Source organism: Primulina eburnea, chromosome 2 (genome assembly GCF_022965805.1).
Source record: "Primulina eburnea isolate SZY01 chromosome 2, ASM2296580v1, whole genome shotgun sequence".
Taxonomy (NCBI): Eukaryota; Viridiplantae; Streptophyta; class Magnoliopsida; order Lamiales; family Gesneriaceae; genus Primulina; species Primulina eburnea.
In genome coordinates, this window is record NC_133102.1 from 4013227 (window position 1) to 4032919 (window position 19693).

The 19693-nt window shown below is 35.0% G+C and overlaps 2 protein-coding genes and 1 long non-coding RNA gene across 17 annotated transcripts; 2 read left to right on the forward strand and 1 right to left on the reverse strand.

Moving 5' to 3' along the window:
• Positions 1 to 806: 806 nt before the first annotated feature.
• Positions 807 to 10866, reverse strand: LOC140821084 (probable inactive histone-lysine N-methyltransferase SUVR2). 6 transcript variants are annotated; one of them, XM_073181500.1, is made up of 8 exons: positions 10486 to 10866; positions 7869 to 8153; positions 7212 to 7674; positions 5897 to 6849; positions 2097 to 2362; positions 1732 to 1798; positions 1573 to 1623; positions 807 to 1008 (listed from the first exon to the last, which is right to left on the reverse strand). In XM_073181500.1, exons 2-8 carry the CDS (start codon positions 8055 to 8057, stop codon positions 916 to 918), a joined length of 2082 nt encoding a protein of 693 aa, XP_073037601.1. In that variant the 5' UTR covers positions 8058 to 8153; positions 10486 to 10866; the 3' UTR covers positions 807 to 915. The 6 variants fall into 6 exon arrangements, with proteins under 6 accessions (XP_073037601.1, XP_073037610.1, XP_073037614.1 ...); XM_073181509.1 differs by having other exon boundaries at positions 10479 to 10866; XM_073181513.1 differs by having other exon boundaries at positions 7869 to 8122; positions 10457 to 10866.
• Positions 10867 to 12567: 1701 nt separating this feature from the next.
• On the forward strand, positions 12568 to 17947 carry LOC140821110 (putative pentatricopeptide repeat-containing protein At2g01510). Of its 10 annotated transcripts, XM_073181553.1 has the most exons (7): positions 12568 to 12763; positions 12846 to 12886; positions 13062 to 13125; positions 14140 to 14254; positions 14937 to 14995; positions 15097 to 15185; positions 15300 to 17947. In XM_073181553.1, exons 6-7 carry the CDS (start codon positions 15112 to 15114, stop codon positions 17683 to 17685), a joined length of 2460 nt encoding a protein of 819 aa, XP_073037654.1. In that variant the 5' UTR covers positions 12568 to 12763; positions 12846 to 12886; positions 13062 to 13125; positions 14140 to 14254; positions 14937 to 14995; positions 15097 to 15111; the 3' UTR covers positions 17686 to 17947. The 10 variants fall into 10 exon arrangements, with proteins under 10 accessions (XP_073037654.1, XP_073037635.1, XP_073037647.1 ...); XM_073181534.1 differs by having other exon boundaries at positions 12568 to 12886; XM_073181546.1 differs by lacking the exon at positions 13062 to 13125.
• Positions 17948 to 18282: 335 nt separating this feature from the next.
• Positions 18283 to 19686, forward strand: LOC140824493 (uncharacterized). The gene is made up of 2 exons (XR_012116360.1): positions 18283 to 18774; positions 19070 to 19686. It is a non-coding gene; the product is annotated as an uncharacterized lncRNA (long non-coding RNA).
• The last annotated feature ends 7 nt before the right edge of the window (positions 19687 to 19693 follow it).

The window sequence follows — 19693 nt, forward strand, 5'->3', positions numbered from 1 at the left end:
ACGACCCGTAAAACCGTCTCATACAAATTTTTACCATAACGGAATTCATACCTACATTATCCAATCATGACTTTACTCTACAGTACAATAGATCATCCATTTCTCCCATTAACTTCTCTCTTTTAATCAATAGAATATAAATTATCATCTAATAATAATTAAATTTTAATATTTTAAACTATACAACCCCAAATGTGGCAGTTCGATAATCAACAATTATTGTTCTCAATAACCATTCTCTCAATAATTACACTCTTTGTAATTTATGAGAATCAAACATGTGATCTTAGTTCTTATATCAATTACATGATCGAATAATTTTTGCTTTACCAAATGTAGTTGATATCGGCTCAATTCCAATATTTTAAACAATACAATAACCCAAACGTAAGTGTTAGGATTCAATCACTCACATAATAAAGACAACTATTGTACCAAACACGTCCAACCATTATAATTTATAGAACTTGTATTCTGCATAATTTATGTTAAAATAACTTCACCCGAAAATAGCCCATGGCCCACAAAATTTTATCTTTGAATGTTACATCTTGAATTAATAATTAATGATTATTGAAATACATAAATGTAAATAGTACTACTGAAAGTAATAAATAAAAATAAACATGACTTGAGTCCTACTCAAATAGGAGTAAATCAAGACATGCCCATTCGCAACCATATTTGGGAGAATTGACCACCAGAGATGTAATAAAATCAAACCTATCAGAAAATTTCAAAACTGGGTTGACAAACAAATTCCAAACTCATTCAAATTCATTGGTTGAATCCAAAGATCTTGAATAAATATTGAATTGTCTACTTTATATATGCCTTCGGGACGAAAAGAGAAAGACAAAAAAAAAATCAGTAAAATATTTACTGAAATATTCTCACCTACTTTCAACTCAAAAGTTAGCTTTTGCTGTCTCTGCAGTATTCACTTCCACATAGGCATTTAAATGCCTTGATAGGATGGTTATGATCATCAAAGTCGATTCCATAATCCTGCAGATTATATATGACAATGTTCATACGTAGGAGGGGAATGAAGCAATCTTGAAAAGCGAAAGGAAAATTCTGATACGGTGACATAAAGTCAGTGAAACAGTTAATACACATGGTCAGCATTAATCGTGGATTCAAGAATCCAATCGAGGGGTCGATGCATGAGTAGGATTGATGTAATGTATTTTTGGACTGAAGCCTATTGATAAGGTAGACTGTCATTGCCCCACCTAATGAACTTATATTTCATGTCCAATTTTTTAAAGATAGAAGTTTTCCTCTCTGTCAAGTACATTCAGTTGTTCTGCAACAAAATTCCTGAATTGCTCTTGATCCATCCATGTGAAGGAACATGCAATCAATGCAGTTGCTCGTGGACAACTACAAACTTGTTATTTATGATAGCAAATGAATTTGAAGTTCATAAAATTTATAATAAAACCTTTTCTCTTGCTTCATGAAGTTCAATTCTGAGCAAGTCTAAATCTATCACTGCGTTTTCATGGGAGTCGGAAAGCTTTAAGTGAAGAATTATTTTTTTAAGAAAAGGATTAAATTACTCACCCATGTAAGCTCTTCCAGAGCATCAACTTTTCTCTTAGTGAAGAATGCAAGCTGCATGAGAAAGCAAAGGAAGAATTAAACACTTGCAGAATGTTTCACGAGAATTGAAATTAATTTGTCGAAAACAAGGAAATGGTACATGGAGTGGTACATTCATACATGATAATAATGTCGGTCTGGAGTCTCCACCTGAACAGGAATCTCAAGTAAGTTTGAATTAAAACACCTGTCATTTAGAAAATGCAAAAATGATCGTGGATATAAGTTGCAACAATCATACAAGTTCCCAGTTCGAATAAACTCCCTCTGCATTTCCCTTACATCAGTATACATTTTACACCACATAAAATTTTCCAACTGCCTCGCATACTAATCAATATCGCGTACCATGTTGCACATCCATATTAGCATAATAACAAAAACAATTAGAAAAGTAACAGAGGATCAGGATGAAAAATTCAATAGCTCAACTGAGTAGCTATGTTGGAAAGGTTTGGTGGCCAAAAATATTTAAATAAGCTTACCGGTGATTTATGAACCTAGCAACATTTCCATAGTGTGTAGCATCCAAGCAAAGGGCGTCTTCATCTTTTAAAACTCCTTCTGTAGCCCAGTCTGCATCGAGCAGTACTGGATACACATGTTTATCTTTGCCACTGCTTTGTTTATTCCGTTCATATAATTCCATGTTCGTCAATATCTCTCCCACATACTCACAAACAAAGGCACCTTCTGGTAATTCTTCAAGTGCCCTAACACCCCAGCCTTTACCTTTGCTTGTCAAGAAGACCTGTAAAGGTAGCATTAGCATTAGTATTGTTTCAATCAAGACAATTGTTAGGTAAAGTGGGCCACTGTATTTAATGCTAAACAATGCATTTTGACAAAACCGTGTCAAATTTGGATGGTTGGTTTGTGGCTGCAGAAAAGGAATATTGCTTCCTTTGTTCACACGAGATTATTTCACCTATAAATAAGTGTGTAACCTGCATTGTAATATCATCCCAACAAGGCATTGTAAAATAGAGAACAAAAAGATTTTTTGTGTGGGCTTTTCTTGTGAGTTTGAAAAAATATATTTTTTGTTATACTATTGGCTGGGATTGAGAGATTTGAGTGTTGTATACACTTGTAATATTTCTTCCAATAAAGATTTGCAATTGCTCCGTGGATGTAGCATATATTTGGTGAACCACGTAAATCTTTGTGTTCTTGTTGATTATCTTATTCCACAATTTTGGTACTATATTATCATCATGGTCCTCATCGTTTCGGCGTAAATTAGAAAAGATTTTTTGCTAAGGCCAATGGCCGTAGATGATAGATCGAGACCGGAAATCAACAAGTTCGACGAAACAGATTTTTCGACGGGATCAACAAGTTTGATGGAATTGAAGATGAAAGTTCTTAAGTCAAGAATAAAGATGAAGTGTCATTGACAGATATTCATGTGAATGAATCAAAAAGCAATAACCAGGAAGATGAAGAAACAACTACACAAGATGATGATCTACAAACTCCAATGATTGAACTCATACAATCTGTGAGAACAATTAGACCACCTGATAGATATTTCCCTGCACTTCACTATATTTTGCTGACAGACAAAGGTGAACCAGAAACCTATGAAGAGGCAATCCAAAATGATGATTCAACCAAGTGGGAGTTAGCCATGGAAGATAAGGGTGTTCAAACTTCGGATAAAACCGAAAATCCTAACCGAAAAAACCGAACACCGAACCGAACCGAAAGCCAAATTTTGTAATTCGGATATAAATATTAAAACCGAAGTTTATTTGGTTCGGTTTCGGATTATATATGTCAAAACCGAAAAAACCGAAATTTTTCATTAAATTAATAATTTTTTTATATTTTTATTTATATTATATATTTTGATATGATATTTAGTGAATGAAAAACCATTTTGAATAATTTTTAGTTGATTCACTTGATTGTTGTTTGTTTAATTAATTTAGACTTTATATTTAAATATTTTACTAAGAAAACATATAGAAAGTTAACATATTATATTTTACAATATATTTATATTATTACTTTAAATAATTATACCAAAACCGAAATAACCGACCGAAATAACCTAACCGTTTTGGTAGAAAATCGAAACGAACCGAAGAAAAATGGTTCGGATATCGGATTATATATTTCTAAAACCGGAAACCGAAATAAAAAATCGAAAATCAAACCGAACCGATCGATGAACACTCCTAATGGAAGATGAGATGGATTCACTGTCATTCATTCAGACGTGGGAGTGGACAGAACTTCCGCAAGACAAAAAAACATTACATAACAAGTGGGTGTGCCGGTTAAAAGAAGAACATGATGGTAGCAAACGGTACAAGGCAAGACTTGTTGTAAAAGGTTTTCAACAAAAAGAAGACATTGATTACACCGAGATTTTTTCTCCAGTGGTTAAGTTAACCATATCATGACTGTACTCGGATTAGTGGCAAAAAAAGATCTACATCTGGAGCAGTTAGATGTAAAGACGACGTTTCTTCATGGTGACCTAAATGAAGAAATTTATATGAAGCAGCCATAGGGCTTTGAAGTACGAGGAAAAGAGAAAATGGTATGCAAACTTTATAAAAGCTTATATGGTCTCAAACAAGTTTCAAGACAATGGTACAAGAAGTTTGATGGATTCATGAGTAATAATGGTTTCCTGAGGTGTCAGGCTGATCAATGTTGTTATATGAAGAAGTTTGATGGTTTTTATATCATTATACTACTATAAGTAGATGATATGTTGACAACATGAGCTTGTTTGGAGAAGATTGGTAAAATCAAGAAAGAGTTATCAAAAGAATTTTCTATGAAGGATTTGGGTGCTGCAAAACAAATCATCGGAATGAGGATCTTTAGAGATTGGGTGAATGAAATCTTGAAGTTATCTCAAGAAGATTACGTGAAAAAAATGGTCAGCAGATTTAACATGGATGAAGCTAAACACGTAAGTACTCCTTTGGCTAGTCATTTTAAACTAACCAAAGCACAATCACCATCGACAGAGCAGAAGCATGCTTATATGAACAAAGTTCCTTGTGCTTCAGTGTTTCTGCTGTCGGAAGCCTCATCTATACAATGGTGTGCACTAAACCAGACATAACACATGCAGTGGGAGTTGTGAGCAGGTTTATGACCAATCCAGGAAAACAACACTGGAAAACAGTTAAATGGATTCTAAGGTACTTGAAAAGTACTGCTAGTTTATCTTTATCATCAGAATGTCAAATTTGGGCTTACCAGGTTTTGTCAATGCCGACATGGGTGGTGACCTAGATGGTAGGAAAAGTACCACTGGGTATATGTCACATTAGGTGGTACGTCACTAAACTGGGTATCTGAGTTGTAAAAGATAATTGCGCTTTCGACTACCGAGGCTGAGTACGTTGTGGTAACAGAAACTAGCAAGGAGATGATATGGTTGAGATCCTTTCTGGAAGAACTGAATCAGAAGCTCGAGGGTGGCACATTACACTGTGACAGTCAGAGTGCTATTCATTTAGCAAAAAATCATGTTTATCATGCTAGGACAAAGCATATACATGTTTGATACCATTTTATCACATCAGTTTTGGAAGATGGAATCTTGATGCTTGAAAAGATTCATGGAAGTAACAATCCAGCTGATATGCTCACGAAGACAGTAATCATTGACAAACTGAAGTTGTGTACAACTTCAGTTGGACTGCAAGTATAAATGAAGAAATATGAGCTGCTGCAATGATGGTGTGAAGACATGAATGGAATCAAGTCTTCAAGTGGAAGAAATGTTAGGTAAAGTGGGCCACTGTATTTAATGCTAAACAATGCATTTTGACAAAACCGTGTCAAATTTGGATGGTTGGATGGTGGCTGCAGAAAAGGAATATTGCTTTCTTTGTTCACACGAGATTATTTCACCTATAAATAAGTGCGTAACATGCATTGTAATATCATCCCAACAAGGCATTGTACAATAGAGAACAAAAATATTTTTTGTGTGGGGTTTTCTTGTAAGTTAGAGAAAATATATTTCTTGGTTATACTTTGGGTTAGGATTGAAAAATTGAGTGTTGTATACTATTGTAATATTTTTTCCAATAAAGGTTTGCAGTTGTTCCGTGGATGTAGTCGTCTATATTTGTGAACCACGTAAATCTTTGTGTTCTTGTTGATTGTTGTATTCTGCAATTTTGGTACTATATTATCATCGTAATTGCCATCGTTTCGGCATAAATTACCCAACAAAGACACTAAGTTGAGAAAAATCTAGACACGGGAAGCAAAAACTAAAATCTTTATGTTCTCAAATACGAACCTGTAATTTCCGTGTTACACCTCGCTGAACGACTCTATTTCCACATTCCATGTTGCAGCCACATTTTCTCCAGCATTCTTTAATGAACTTTCTCAGCAGGTGGCCCTTGCATTTTTTGGGCCTATTCGCATTCTTGGCCCTCTCCAAGGGGCAATCCTGGCAGTAAAAGAGGTGGTGATTTTGAGGTTCTTGGTTCATGGAAATACAAGATCTTAAAAATTTTTGATTTAGCAGTCCTTCTGGAGTATAAGCATATTCTCCTCCTGTGTCACCAGCACATGCGCAAGGTATGGAGGACAAAAGACAGTCCCCTGTACAGCTTGGACAGCAGTCCTCATTGGCAATACGAGCTAATGACACATGAACATATGCAGATTGGTAAATAATGTTCTCAGGGATATAAACAAAACTTGTCGTATCCTCATTGCCAATATCATCATATAGAGATATTTTTGTTTTTTCAGTGCCTTTTGTTATGTCAAGGACTTTTAGAACCGTCCTTTTCTTGCCACTGTAATCCACGAGCTGCTGCTGCGAAGAATGACTGGAAGAGCAACTCAACCTTTTCCCCATATTTCTTTCAGGACGATCTTTTTCTACAGTTTCATGATGTCCAGGTAATTTGTTTTTGTGAACTCCATCAACAGAATCAGCTCCTATTTCCAAATAACTTTCACAAATTTCATTCAATAACTTCTCCAGGGAAAATTTAGGCTCAATAGTTTTGTATAATTTCTTATATTTGCTCTCTACAAATCTCAGAAGTTTATCTGAATTTGTACTGTGAAAGTTATATTGTCCTCTGACGTGATCACATTTTAAGGATAGATGCACGTGTCCACACGGTGATGAAGCAATATCATGAGTGGCTTGAAAATTAGTCTGATGACTGCTTGGTGTACCTGATCTGGTTATCTTTCCCTTGTGAGAATGTTGTGATACCTCGATCAGACCTGAAAGACAAAAATGCATGATTGACATAATACAAAAATGTGATAAGATGCTTATAAAGATTAAAACAATTGCATATTACCAAATACGAAAAACAATAGAAGGAAAAAGATTATGAATTCCCTTAGTATCCATAGCTCATGGAATAGATATGTCAAATCTTTGACCAGAAAACTTATTCAATAATCTCAACTGAAATTTCACTTGATTTAATGCCATTATCACTAATACAATCCATTCATTTAGATATGATGCACAATGACTTGCAGAAGTCCTTGCAATCAATACCATTTTTCCCTTTTTTGATAGCTTGCCCTATAAAATCAAGAAAAACATAAAATTAAAGTCTATTATGCTGTCATACCTTGACTAACATTTGAAGCAATCCCAGAATATCTTGGACGGTAATCGATGGGCTGTTTTTCCCCTGGCTCTATTGAATTTTTAGTTTCACGAGCATGCTTTATGTCTTGCTTCCTAGAATGTAAACCATGATTTCTAGCTGTTGGATTGGCATCATGAGCACTAGATGAACCCTCAGCATATGAATTTTTTTTGACACCGACTGAATCTACTTGAATAAGATTCTTGCTTTTGTTCCTGATTGATTCATTACATTCAGGATCATGGTAGTCGCTGCTAGGATATTTTGAGGCGTTTATCCCCCCAGGACTAGAAATTTTTCGGATTTCACCTTCTAAATCCACAACACTTTTGCCATGGTTCAAGGTAGATGAAATTCGATCCTCTGGAAGTCCTATATGCCGTTTCTTATATGGAGGCTCGACTTCGTCTTTGATCATTAGACCTTTTTGCTCAGCCTTTATCTAGCAAGAAAAATTATTACTATGATTCACACACACACACACACAAGTGGCATCATTTTATTTAAAAATGGATATTCTACATCTTAAATGTTGTAATTCACTTAGTTTTGTTACCTAGAGAATAATGTTTTTTTTAGATCGCTAAATTTGAATGGAAATGCAGAACAGATGTCTGGAAGTGGAGAATTAAAAACCTTATCATCAGAGAATTCAAAGATAGCATCAGCCAGAGTACGGTAATTGTCTTCTTCAATAAGCTCCCAGTTTTTGTTGTACAACTTCAATAGTTTCTTGAGGACTGGCTTTACAGTTTCTACTGATAGGCCCAAGCTCTTCATCACACCACAGGCCTTCGCAATCCTTTCTTCCAGTTCTGGTGCCATTGAGTGTCCAAAACCTCAATCAGTTTGCAAGATTATTACCAATTAATGAGCTATTGTTCACCAATCTAGCAATTCAAATCAAAGAGTTTGTCATGCCTGTGAGAAAGAGGGCAGAAGGGGGGGAGAGAATCAAACAATATACTCAGATATAAGAAAACAACAAAAAGCTATACACATTTCAACGAGGACAGTAAACAATTGATATTCAGTGCTTGAAAATAAGTGTGTTGAATCTTTAGATAATGGATATACAGCTAGAGTAGAATGCTACACGACACAAGATTTACAAGGTTCAGCCATACAGGTCAACATTCATGAGACAATGCCTACAAGCTGAAATTCGTGTAATCTTTCTTAATTTATACCACTCTATACATGTGAAATATATATCGAGAATTAAATGACAATAAAATCTTATAAAAGACAGATCATAATCTTAAAAATATAAAATTTGATTTGTGAATATATTCTTTAACTTTAGTTCCTTAGGAACTTTTTAGATCACTCCTCAGCCTCAATTTTTCATTAAAAAAAACATAGCATATGCCGTAAACATAGACTCTAGAGATACAACGAAATGCTTAATCTCAACAAAACACTTCCAAAGTACAGCCAAATTCAAAATAGATAATGTTAAAATGTTCCATGCATAGATGCACTATCCTAGAGGAAGTGTTATCCACTGTCAATATGCCAGTGGCTTTCTATTTTCACCACTGAATGAGGTTCTGAGTATGGTTGAATCTTGAACCCGAGATATAATATATAGAAGGTAAAATACAACACCCCCCCCCCCCCCCCCCCCTCCCCAACATACTCAAGGGAGTTCAAAACATACAAGAGCTGAACCTCACCATATATGTCCAACTTTTAGATGAATGGATCAAAACATATAAACTGAGAAAACAATCTACACGTAAATAGTGAAATTATCGCGAAATAATAGAATGACATTATCCAATTTAGGTGCTTGCTTCACCATCCAGACAGTTGCTGTATGTCGAACCTATTACTTCATGCACTAATTATCTCTTCGGAATCAGTCAAATTGTAAAGTATCACACAAATGAGAGACTAATCTTGAAATAAATTTCCGCACATTTGTTAACTTAAAAAGGAAATTTGCAATATTAGTCAACATTTTCAGTTTAGTTTTAACTTGTCATTGTTTGATTATTTTTTTTTTGGTTTGGACTATTTTCGCCTTAAATCTATCAAATATTGCTTGATTGGTACATATACTCTCTTATATCCTCGTGTTACGAGCATAAAACATATAGTATATAGATTAAAATCTAACTAAACAAAATTAAAGGGAAACTATAAGTTTTTTTGCAATTTTAAAATACTAAATGTCGTTTTACTTTAATTTTCCTATCTGTTTTTATTTAAATTTATTTTAATGTGCATAATATAAGTTTAAATACACGACAAGAGCTACTTAGGAGGATATTGGATGAGTTTTGTGGCTTTTAGGCCAACTTAAAAAAATCCAAGTTCTTACAAAAACACCAAATAAGGACAATTTACACTATTAAAGCCCAAAATAGACGAGTTACATGACAAAAAAAAAACAAGAGTAGATCTCTTGTGAGACGATCTCACGACACGAATCTTTATATGTGAGACGGATCAACCTTATCGATATTCACGATAAAAAAATAATAATTTTAGCATAAAAAGTAATAATTTTTCATGGATAACCCAAATAATAAATTTGTCACACAAAATACGACCGATCCGTGAGAACGTGTCTCACAAGTTTTTGTAAAAACAAAAATAATCACGTAAACCATGGTTTAAAAACTTGAAATAAGCCCTTCTTTTATTTCTAGTTTTTGGGAACAGAAACAAGGATTTTTTTTCCAAACATACATTCGTACACTGCGTATGAATCGATGCATTGTAAAACAGTGCGCATAAACAACAAAAACATTAACAAAGAAACGAGAAATCAAAAGAAAAGGAGGGAAAGTATTAGCATGATCATGTAGACGAAAAGACTCGAGTAATAAAGTTATCAGCGCAATAAGAACTCAAAGAAAGAAAAGAAAAAACAAGAACCCTTTCCATCAGATTCCTGAAACTCCATTTACATTGCAAAAAACACCAGAAAAGATCAAACTTAAGGTCCTTACGAGCGTAACACTTAACGCTGCAACCAGTAAGCGCCCCCACATGCAACAGGGAGTGACTTGGAAGAGAGCAAAAGGAAAAGGTAAAAACGTTTTCATAGGAGAAGAGCGAGTAGAAATTAAAGAACATTGACGTTTATGTGGGCCACATGATTCTACAAATGACCAAGGAAAGACCAGAGTAGGCCGTAGGGTACTAATATTAATATAGTAAATATTTGACCCAAACAAACAAAAATCACCAAAGACATTAAAGAATTCAACCTAAATTGGAAAAAGGAGATACAGGTGACAGTGGTAACATATTCCAGAATGGCGTGAGCGATTGCGACCATTATTGACGGTGGAATGTGAAGGGTTTTTCGAAAATTGGAGCAAGACCACCCAACCAGGAGTGAGGATGCTTCTTGGTTAAGTAATTGTTGGCCACAAAAATAAAATTTTGTAAGCCCAAAAAAGTAAATAAGTCCGGGCCGAAAAGGGTAGATGGATCATGGATTTGAAGACAGGATTTTGGTCCATTATTATTTAGAAATAATGGAAGCTGGAGAAACCATTAACTTGTTGCGAAGTTCGATCCCCAAATCGAGGAGGCAGGTGATAAAACTGCAGACAGGGCCAGACCTTCAACGAGGCGAAGGAGGACACACCTTAGGGCTCAATTCTGGAGAGAACTTAAATTTTTTTTAATAGATTACATATTTTAAATGTTCAGGGTGATAGTCACTTAAATCAAAAAAAATTCTCATTATTAATTAAAAAAGACTATTTTAAATATTTTTTTTTTATAATGATATATGCATTTTTTTAATGAAAATTGTGAATTTTTTGTATTGATTATTTTGTATAAAATATAGACGCGTGAAATCAATAATTAAAAATTTTATTAATGTTTTTTATAAATATTTATTCATTTATGAAATGAAAATTTTAATTAATTATAATGATTTTAAAATTTTATTTATTTATTCTTATTTTTTGTCGATCGACCCGCGAGCCGTCGTGTCAACTCACACCTTATCTTGGTTTGGGTTGAGGATTTCTAGCCAATCGGAATGACAGGCCGAGCTGCTTTGCTATTAGTTGGCCCGTTTGACATTTGTAAAGGTAAAAGTGTTATTTTTTATAAGTTAGATTAATCGAAAATCTTTTTCGCAAATTTAAATCCTGAGACGATGACCTTGAAGTTGGTGTATTTAACGTAGAGATTTGATGACTTTTAATTTATTTATTTTTAAATGATAGATTTTTGTTGATTTGGTATATTCTAATTGACTCTTGTAGAATATCAATGATTTATAAACAAAAATCTATGGATTTTTGTAGATTTTTACAAGATTTTGATAGATATTTGCAAATATTTGATGATACAAATTTTGTACTTTTATGAAATTCATTTGAACTAGTAATTATTTAACATAAATAATATCTTCAATTTAAAATAAATTTATTTATTTTAAAAATAAATATATTTAATATATAAAAAAAATAACAACAATTTAACAAAATCAAAATATATATATATATATATATATATATATATATATATATATATATATATATATATATAAAATTCTTTGAACTAGTGATTTATTTTAATAAGCACTTTGGTATTGGTTGACAAATTGGACTTATAAATTATGAAAATAGCTATGAATTTGAAACTAGTGTTATAGAGTCCTTATAAGAACAATATTGTAAAAAAATTATTTATCTACCATACACCGTTTGATGAAGGTCAGATGTGCAAACTTCCCCATATTACACTAAATGCAAAAATTTGGAACACACACATAAACAGATAAAAATAAACAACTGAACATAACACAGAAAGAGATACATAAAAATCATAATATGTTTTTTTTAATCAAATCAATAATGATTCAAGAAACGAATCGTACCTCTGAAATTCGAGGAACCTCGACTTCTCTTTAGAGAGGAGAAAAACGTCGTCTTTGAATGAGGAAGAGAGATTTATGGGCGAAAAATATTTTGATTCAATTAAAAGTATAACAAAATCTCTAAGATAGGTATAAGATAATTTTTGAGTTTTTATAGATGAGTTTTAAGAGTTTGTACATAAAGAATTATATTAGAATATTTTGTAAATTTATGGAAATATTGGATACCTATAGATTTTTAAAAAGTCAAGTTTGAATATCACTAGACTTTTTAAGATTCTAGAAAAATCTAATTTGAATATCACTAAATTTTTATAAAGTTTATAAAAATCTATATCCATTAAACTCTACAAAAATCAATAAAAATAATTAAATTTCTAAAATTGAATTCACCCTCTGAGTGACTCGAGAATATCTTCCGGCTGTTGAAGATTTTAGGATAAAACTCATAAAAAAAAAGCATGTTTGTTTAGAAAAGCGACCCATATCAAAACGGTCAGGACCGGATTATTTGGGTCGGACTCGAGTCTCAAACCTACATATCTGCAACGAGGAATTTTTTCTTGTGTGTCGCACCAAAAAGTTTTTCTGCTGTTCTGGCACAGGCTCAGCTTCAGTCATGTCCCTCCAAAAACTGTGATTTCGCTCCTTCTTCTCCCTTCATACGTTCGTATGTATTATTTGATGATGATAAAAGTTTGTGTTAATTTCTTGTTTATGTGCTAATGTATAGCCGGGAAATATTGTTTCAGACCAAGAAACATTGTTTGAAGCTTCTACATTGAAGAAAATGGTAAAACAAAATTTTCATTTTGCGCTTTGATGCTTGCTTAACTTTATTTTGGGGTTTATTGTCTGTGATTGAGCAATTGAGGAGTTTACATTCCGCTGAAGTTTCAATCTTCGCTGCATTTTTTTTCTCGTATTAATTGTGGCGATTGGTCTGACATGAACACACTGTCCTGAAGGGTGGAGCGTGGAGTAGAGATGGCAAAATGGGAAAATAAAAATTTGCCCGATTAACTGCTTCAGGTGGACGTCTTGGCCTACGAATCGATATTCGTTTCACGTCAAATTTGATGACTCAGTAACACTAATGTCGATGAAAATTTTCAGTGGTTGCAGAGTATGTGCAGTAAGTTGTTATACCGAATTTGTGCTTCCTCCAGTGACCTCTCTGGCGAATGGAACCTGATGCATGCGAAATAATCTTTGGACGCGCTACCCTGCTCTTGCAACCAATAGTCAATAGACACCTTGTACGATATCCGATCCTTCGATCAAAAAGAAAGCCTGTCAAGTTTAATTTGGTGCCTTCCACGCACAGAAACCCGAAGATAATGATATGTATCTCCTTTACAAATAGCTAGCTCTAGTGCCTGAAGTAGTATGGGTTGCTAAACTTGTGTATACCACCGTGTAGTTTCTTCAATATCATTGATAAAACTCAGAACGTGAACAATTTTGTCCAGCCAAAACATTGTAGATAGACCACAGCCATTTATTTCTCAATTTGTTCAATTTCTTACTCTCACGTACCAATCTATGGATTCGTGAATTGAATTACATGGCAAAGGAAATGATTTCCAGGTTTCAAGAGGCTGACTAATTGGGTTACACACTAGAGATCTGATATTGTTTGGTGCACATGAAGTGACTGAATTTGGTTATGCGGGTTGGGGTGTGTTGGAGTCATGAATGGAGTTGGTGTAAAGTGTAGACCAACCAAGACAGTTTCTGGCTTACGATTACTTTCTACAAACATGCCTCAATTTAATGATCAATATCGAACACCCTTATTAAAGTCATTGTTCCCTAAAATAGTAGTTCACAAATTCAGTTATTTAACCTATATAGAAAACCTAGCTACCAACAACTCCGAAAAGTATGTAACTTGGCTCATCAGCTTTTCAAATTGATCATGACAGGATCTACAAAATAGTGTCCGGTTTTCTACTTGTTTTTTCAAATAATTGCTGCATTTCGTTTTATCTTTTTTTATGCAGTGTGCTGTTTAACCATGCCATAGTTTTGTGCTTTCTGCAGTTTATTCATTACTACATAGTAGGAGTGAGTTTTGGCAGAAGACACCTTTATAGTATGATACACGAGAGGATGATGCAAAGAAAAAGGTGTTTTAATGGCTACCGCAAAGAAAAAGGTGTTTCATTGGCTACCCAAACTCCAGCTGCAATTCATTTAGATTAAAGAATTTGTTTCTTCAGCCAGTTTTTAACAATTCCCACTAGAACGCCATGAAAATTTGACTTTTGGCAACTATTGCTTTTTCACCCAGGCATTGTCACTAGAAGAAGTGTATATTTTTCCTACCGTGCATTGATTAGTTAAAATACTCTTTGCAAAGACATACCATCTGTTTACTTATTGTTCAGGCAGAATTTTACCTATATCGCTAGTTTTGCAAATTCTGAATTCCGTTCCTCATCTTTTGGAAACTCTTGAGAAGCTATTACATTATAATGCTACTTCTTTATGCTAATGTATACCTTCCATAGTAAGTTGGTGTTGGTGTTATCTTGGATTCAAGTCATTAAAAGGGAAAACTGTTCCATACATGTCTTCTTTGTTGTTCCTACATAGGTGCATTCCTTTCAAATTTCCCGAAAATTATGTTAAATCTTGTTAGACATGGCTAACATCGTTTTAGGATTTATTTGGTGCTATTTATTGGTATTATTTTTGGATTTATAAAGGCTTGGCTCCATAGTTTGTATTCTTTTACCGGGAGACTTGTTTAAATTTTTTAGCTATTTCCATCTTGTTTGGTCCTTGTATGAAGTGCGGGTCTTTGATCCTTTTTCTGGCTTGGACTTTACTTTTAGGCTAACCACGGGCTGTGGACCTCGGTTAAGATATTCACAGATGCTGTTTTCGATGCAAGGTAGATAAAACCACCTAGTTTTTTAATTTTTATATCTCAGTTGTTCACCCTCTGTCTTCTTGAGCACCTTAAAACTTTGTTCCTTTTCTTCCTATTCACAGATTCTATTTAGCAACATGAACAACTTTAAGGCTGCAAATCCATGGCATAAAATCATGGTTACTATAAAGCAATTCTACCATACGAACAGGTCTACAATTATTGACTATCACGGCTCTATTTTTCTTCTCATTGCTCTCCTGTTATTCTTTCACCAGCTGTTTCTTTTAATACAAAGTTTGACTGAGGGTATGAAAATTTGCAGCAAGAATGACATGAAGAATTTGGTTGACGCCCGAATCATTAAAACAGCATTTGACCCAGAGATCTGTCGCCACAATTTCCATCTGAAGAATTTACTCAGAAGGTCCCAGATATTTGAGGCAAGCCAAATGTTTGATCAAATGCCTCGAAAAAATACATGTTCGGTAAACATGATGATTTCTTGTTTCCTGAAGTCAGGCCATCTTTCTTATGCTAGGGAGATGTTTGATAAAATGGGTGATCGAACAGCAGTGTCTTGGACGATATTGATTGGTGCATATTCACAAAACAAGCAACCCCATGAAGCTTTTAATCTTTATATCGAGATGCGTAGGTCGGGGATGAAGCCTGATTATGTCACCATCGTAGCTCTTTTATCAGGCTGTGATGAAACAGTGACCAAGAAAGATGTACTCCAAGTTCATACCCAAATTCATAAATTAGGATTTGACTCGGCCCTTAAAGTTTGTAACTCTTTGCTAGATTCTTATTGTAAATGTCAAAATCTTGATTTAGCTTTTCATCTATTCAAGGACATGAGTATACGAGATACTGTTACTTTCAACACGGTTATAACTGGGTGTTCAAAAGAAGGGCTAAATGAAAGGGCAATGAAGCTCTTTTTGGAAATGCAATTTCATGGCTTTAGACCTTCTGATTTCACTTTTGCAGCACTTTTGCATGCCTGTGTTGGGTTCGATAGTATTACCCCTGGGCATCAGATCCATGGATTAGTGATCAAGACCAACTGTGTCCAAGATATATTTGTTGGCAATGCATTACTTGATGTATACTCGAAACACGATTATATAGATGACATGAGAAAATTCTTTGATGACATGCCGCAGTTGGATGGAGTTTCTTACAATATTATGATTACAAGTTATGCCTGGAATGGACAACTGGAAGAATCTATGAGTCTCTTCGCTGAATTGAGGTTATCCGAGTTCGACAGAAGAAATTTTCCTTTTGCAACTTTGTTGAGTATAGCTGCAAATCGACAAGACTTGGAATTGGGAAGACAAATCCACTCTCAGGCATACATGACAAGAGCTGATTCGGAAATTCAAGTTGCGAATTCTCTCGTTGACATGTATGCCAAATGTGACAGATTTGATGAAGCCAATATTATTTTCAGAAAGTTGGCCAACAAAAGCTCCGTTCCATGGACTGCCATAATATCAGCTTATGTTCAGAAAGGGCTAAATGACGAAGCCCTTAAATCGTTCAATGAAATGAGAAAATACAATGTATCTGGGGACCAAGCTACTTTTGCAAGTACTCTTCGAGCCTCGGCAAACTTGGCTTTGCTTTCACTGGGGAAGCAGTTGCACTCTTCCATAACAAGAACTGGATTTATGTCTAATATTTTTTGTGGCAGTGCACTGCTCGACATGTATGGAAAATGTGGATCCATAAAGGATGCTGTTGTGATTTTTGAAGAGATGCCTGACCGGAATACTGTTTCTTGGAATGCATTGATCTCAGCATACGCCCAAAACGGAGATGGCAAATCGACAATGAGGTCTTTCAAGGAGATGGTAGAATCGGGTCTTAGTCCTGATCAGGTTAGCTTCCTTTGTGTTTTAAGAGCCTGCAGCCACCGCGGGCTTGTTGATGAAGCATTACAGTATTTCATTTCAATGACTGAGACTCATAAACTTGTTCCTAGAAAAGATCACTATGCATCTTTGGTTGATGTGCTTTGTAGAAGGGGACGTTTCAATGAAGCTGAGACAATCATGGCTCAAATGCCATTCGAGCCTGATGAAATTATTTGGTCATCCGTTTTAAATTCATGTCGGATCCATAAGAATCAAGATTTTGCTAAGAGAGCTGCTGATGAACTTTTTAACATGGATGTGCTCAGAGACGCTGCTGCCTATGTCACCATGTCGAATATTTATGCCGAGGCAGGCGATTGGCAACAGGTGGCAAAGATAAAGAAGGCCATGAGAGAGCGAGGAGTTCATAAGGTCCCGGCTTATAGTTGGGTTGAAATTCAACGTAAGGTTCATGTATTCACTGCTAACGATAGGACTCACCCGCTTGACGAGGATATAAGAAATAAGATAAACTCTTTGGAGAAGCGGATGGAAGAGGAAGGCTATAAGCCTGACCTAAGTTGCAGCCTTCAAAATGTGGATGACGAAATAAAAGCTGAGTCACTGAAATATCACAGCGAGAGGTTAGCGATTGCATTTGCATTACTCAGTACACCAGATGGATCACCTATACTTGTACTAAAGAATTTAAGAGCTTGTTTCGATTGCCATGCTGCGATAAAAGTGATTTCCAAAGTTGTCCTGAGGGAGATCACCGTCAGGGATTCAAGTAGGTTCCATCATTTTAAAGATGGGTTGTGCTCCTGTGGGGATTACTGGTGACACATATCGTGTCGTGCTTGTATGGAAAAACTTACCTGGAAAATTCATCGGCAACAAAAAATGCACAAACTATTCAGTTGGAACTTGAAGCATATGCTACTTTGGACTTGTGCAGACGAATCTTTCTTGTTGATGTCAGTATTCGTCTTGAACTTGCTTCAGAGCAAAGGCACACAGGCTCCTGTGGATTATAATTTAGCGGAAGACTTCAAACATGTTGGATGATTCAAAATCATTTTGAATACATTTAGATTAGATTTTAGATCCTGTAGTTTTATTTAAAAAAAATTTTGATTAAAGGTACCATAAAATTGGCATGATATTGAGTTATACAATGGTGAAACAAACATGATAATAAATGAGAAAATTGTAATTTTGTTTTTACATATATATTTTTAATATTATCAAATTTTAATTTTATTCACGTTATTTTTTTAATTTTTTTTGTAATTTTAGCTTTTTCATCGTGAATGTTGTGTTACGTTTAAAAAAAACAAATAAAGATATGAATTAAATCTTAAATTTGACAAACTTAAAATAAATGCATTATAAGAAAGTGGAGTAATTTCTTTAAAAATACATGGTATTGATAGTTAATAGTGTTTTAAACAATGAAATGGGTAATTAATTCATTTTGCAAAAAAAATGGAAATAAGTTTATTTGAAATTTTAACTTGGCAGTAGTAGTTTAAAAGGATAATGTCGCAGTTTACTGGAATTCGATGGGGTCTAAAGCCTTCCAATTCCTCAATCTCTTCCCCATTCCAACTTCACGTAATTATCTTCAAGAAATATCTGTGAACAATCTCGTCATTTGGCGCTGTTTTTCTGGCGGGCGTAGCGGCGGTTCACGGTGGAATCTGGACACGAATGTAAATCTCAACCAACGGTCCAGGCTTAGTGACTCATATTTGACGGAAGACTATGATGACGAAGGTGAGTTCGGGTTTAAGAACGCCGCGAAGAAGAGGGTTTGGTGGTCTGATGATTTTAATGGAAAAAATGACTGATGATGATGATGAAGTAGAAGAGGGAGATGTAGGGTTTGGGGTTCAAGAAGCTTCTATCAGCTTTAAATGGATTTTCAAGGTACTGTTTTTTGTAGTAGAATTCTTTTGCTTTTTCAATAGTTTGGAATGAATTCGAAATTTCCCAAAGAATAAGCTTTATGTTTCTGCATTTGGTGTAAGTTTGTCTCGAGGAAATCTTACTTTACAATGGTGAGTCCACGGCTCAATCTCAAGTCCAGGACTGAATCCAAGGCTTATGGGAAACTTATGAAGTTGTAAAAATTTGCTTGATAGAGGGCAGAACTTAGATTTTTGAAGAGTAACAGAAAGATTGCCTCATCGAACCAATTTTTTTTTTCAAATTATGATCTCAGGTGTTACGATCTTTTGGGTGGATGATACCAGCAGTAATCACTTCGCTTGTGCTAGGAACCGGAGCCGGAACCGGAACCGGAATCGGAACAGATTCGATTTTCATGGCATTAGCTCTACCGATTGCCCAGTCAGTGTTTTCTTTAATAACAGAGACATTGTGGAAAAGGTCCTCTGGTGCCTCGAGAACCAAGTCGACGAAGAGCAAGAAAAAAACACCTGCTAGAGATACAAGTAATTCAGGACCAAGAAAGACAAAAAGGACGACAACTCGCACCCGTCCGCAGAAGAGAGCAGGGGATTACACATCGTGGGTGGCTCAAGTAATGTTTCCGCCGAGCGAGATTTTGGTGGCTGGGACGAGTTGGATAATCAGGCAAAGGGTAGATAAAAGTACCAAACACGATGGTCAAAAGGCTAGTTGAACATCGTACCTAGTTGGAGAAACCCCCTATTGATCGAGCTGCTACTCATCTATGAATGGGATGGAATGGAATTATATACACTTGTATTTATCATAGAATCATATTCGACCAGTGGTGATACACGCATTCATTGGCTTGCCATTCTCCTGATAATCATATATAACCAACCAGTGGTGACACACATTCATTGGTTTGCCATTC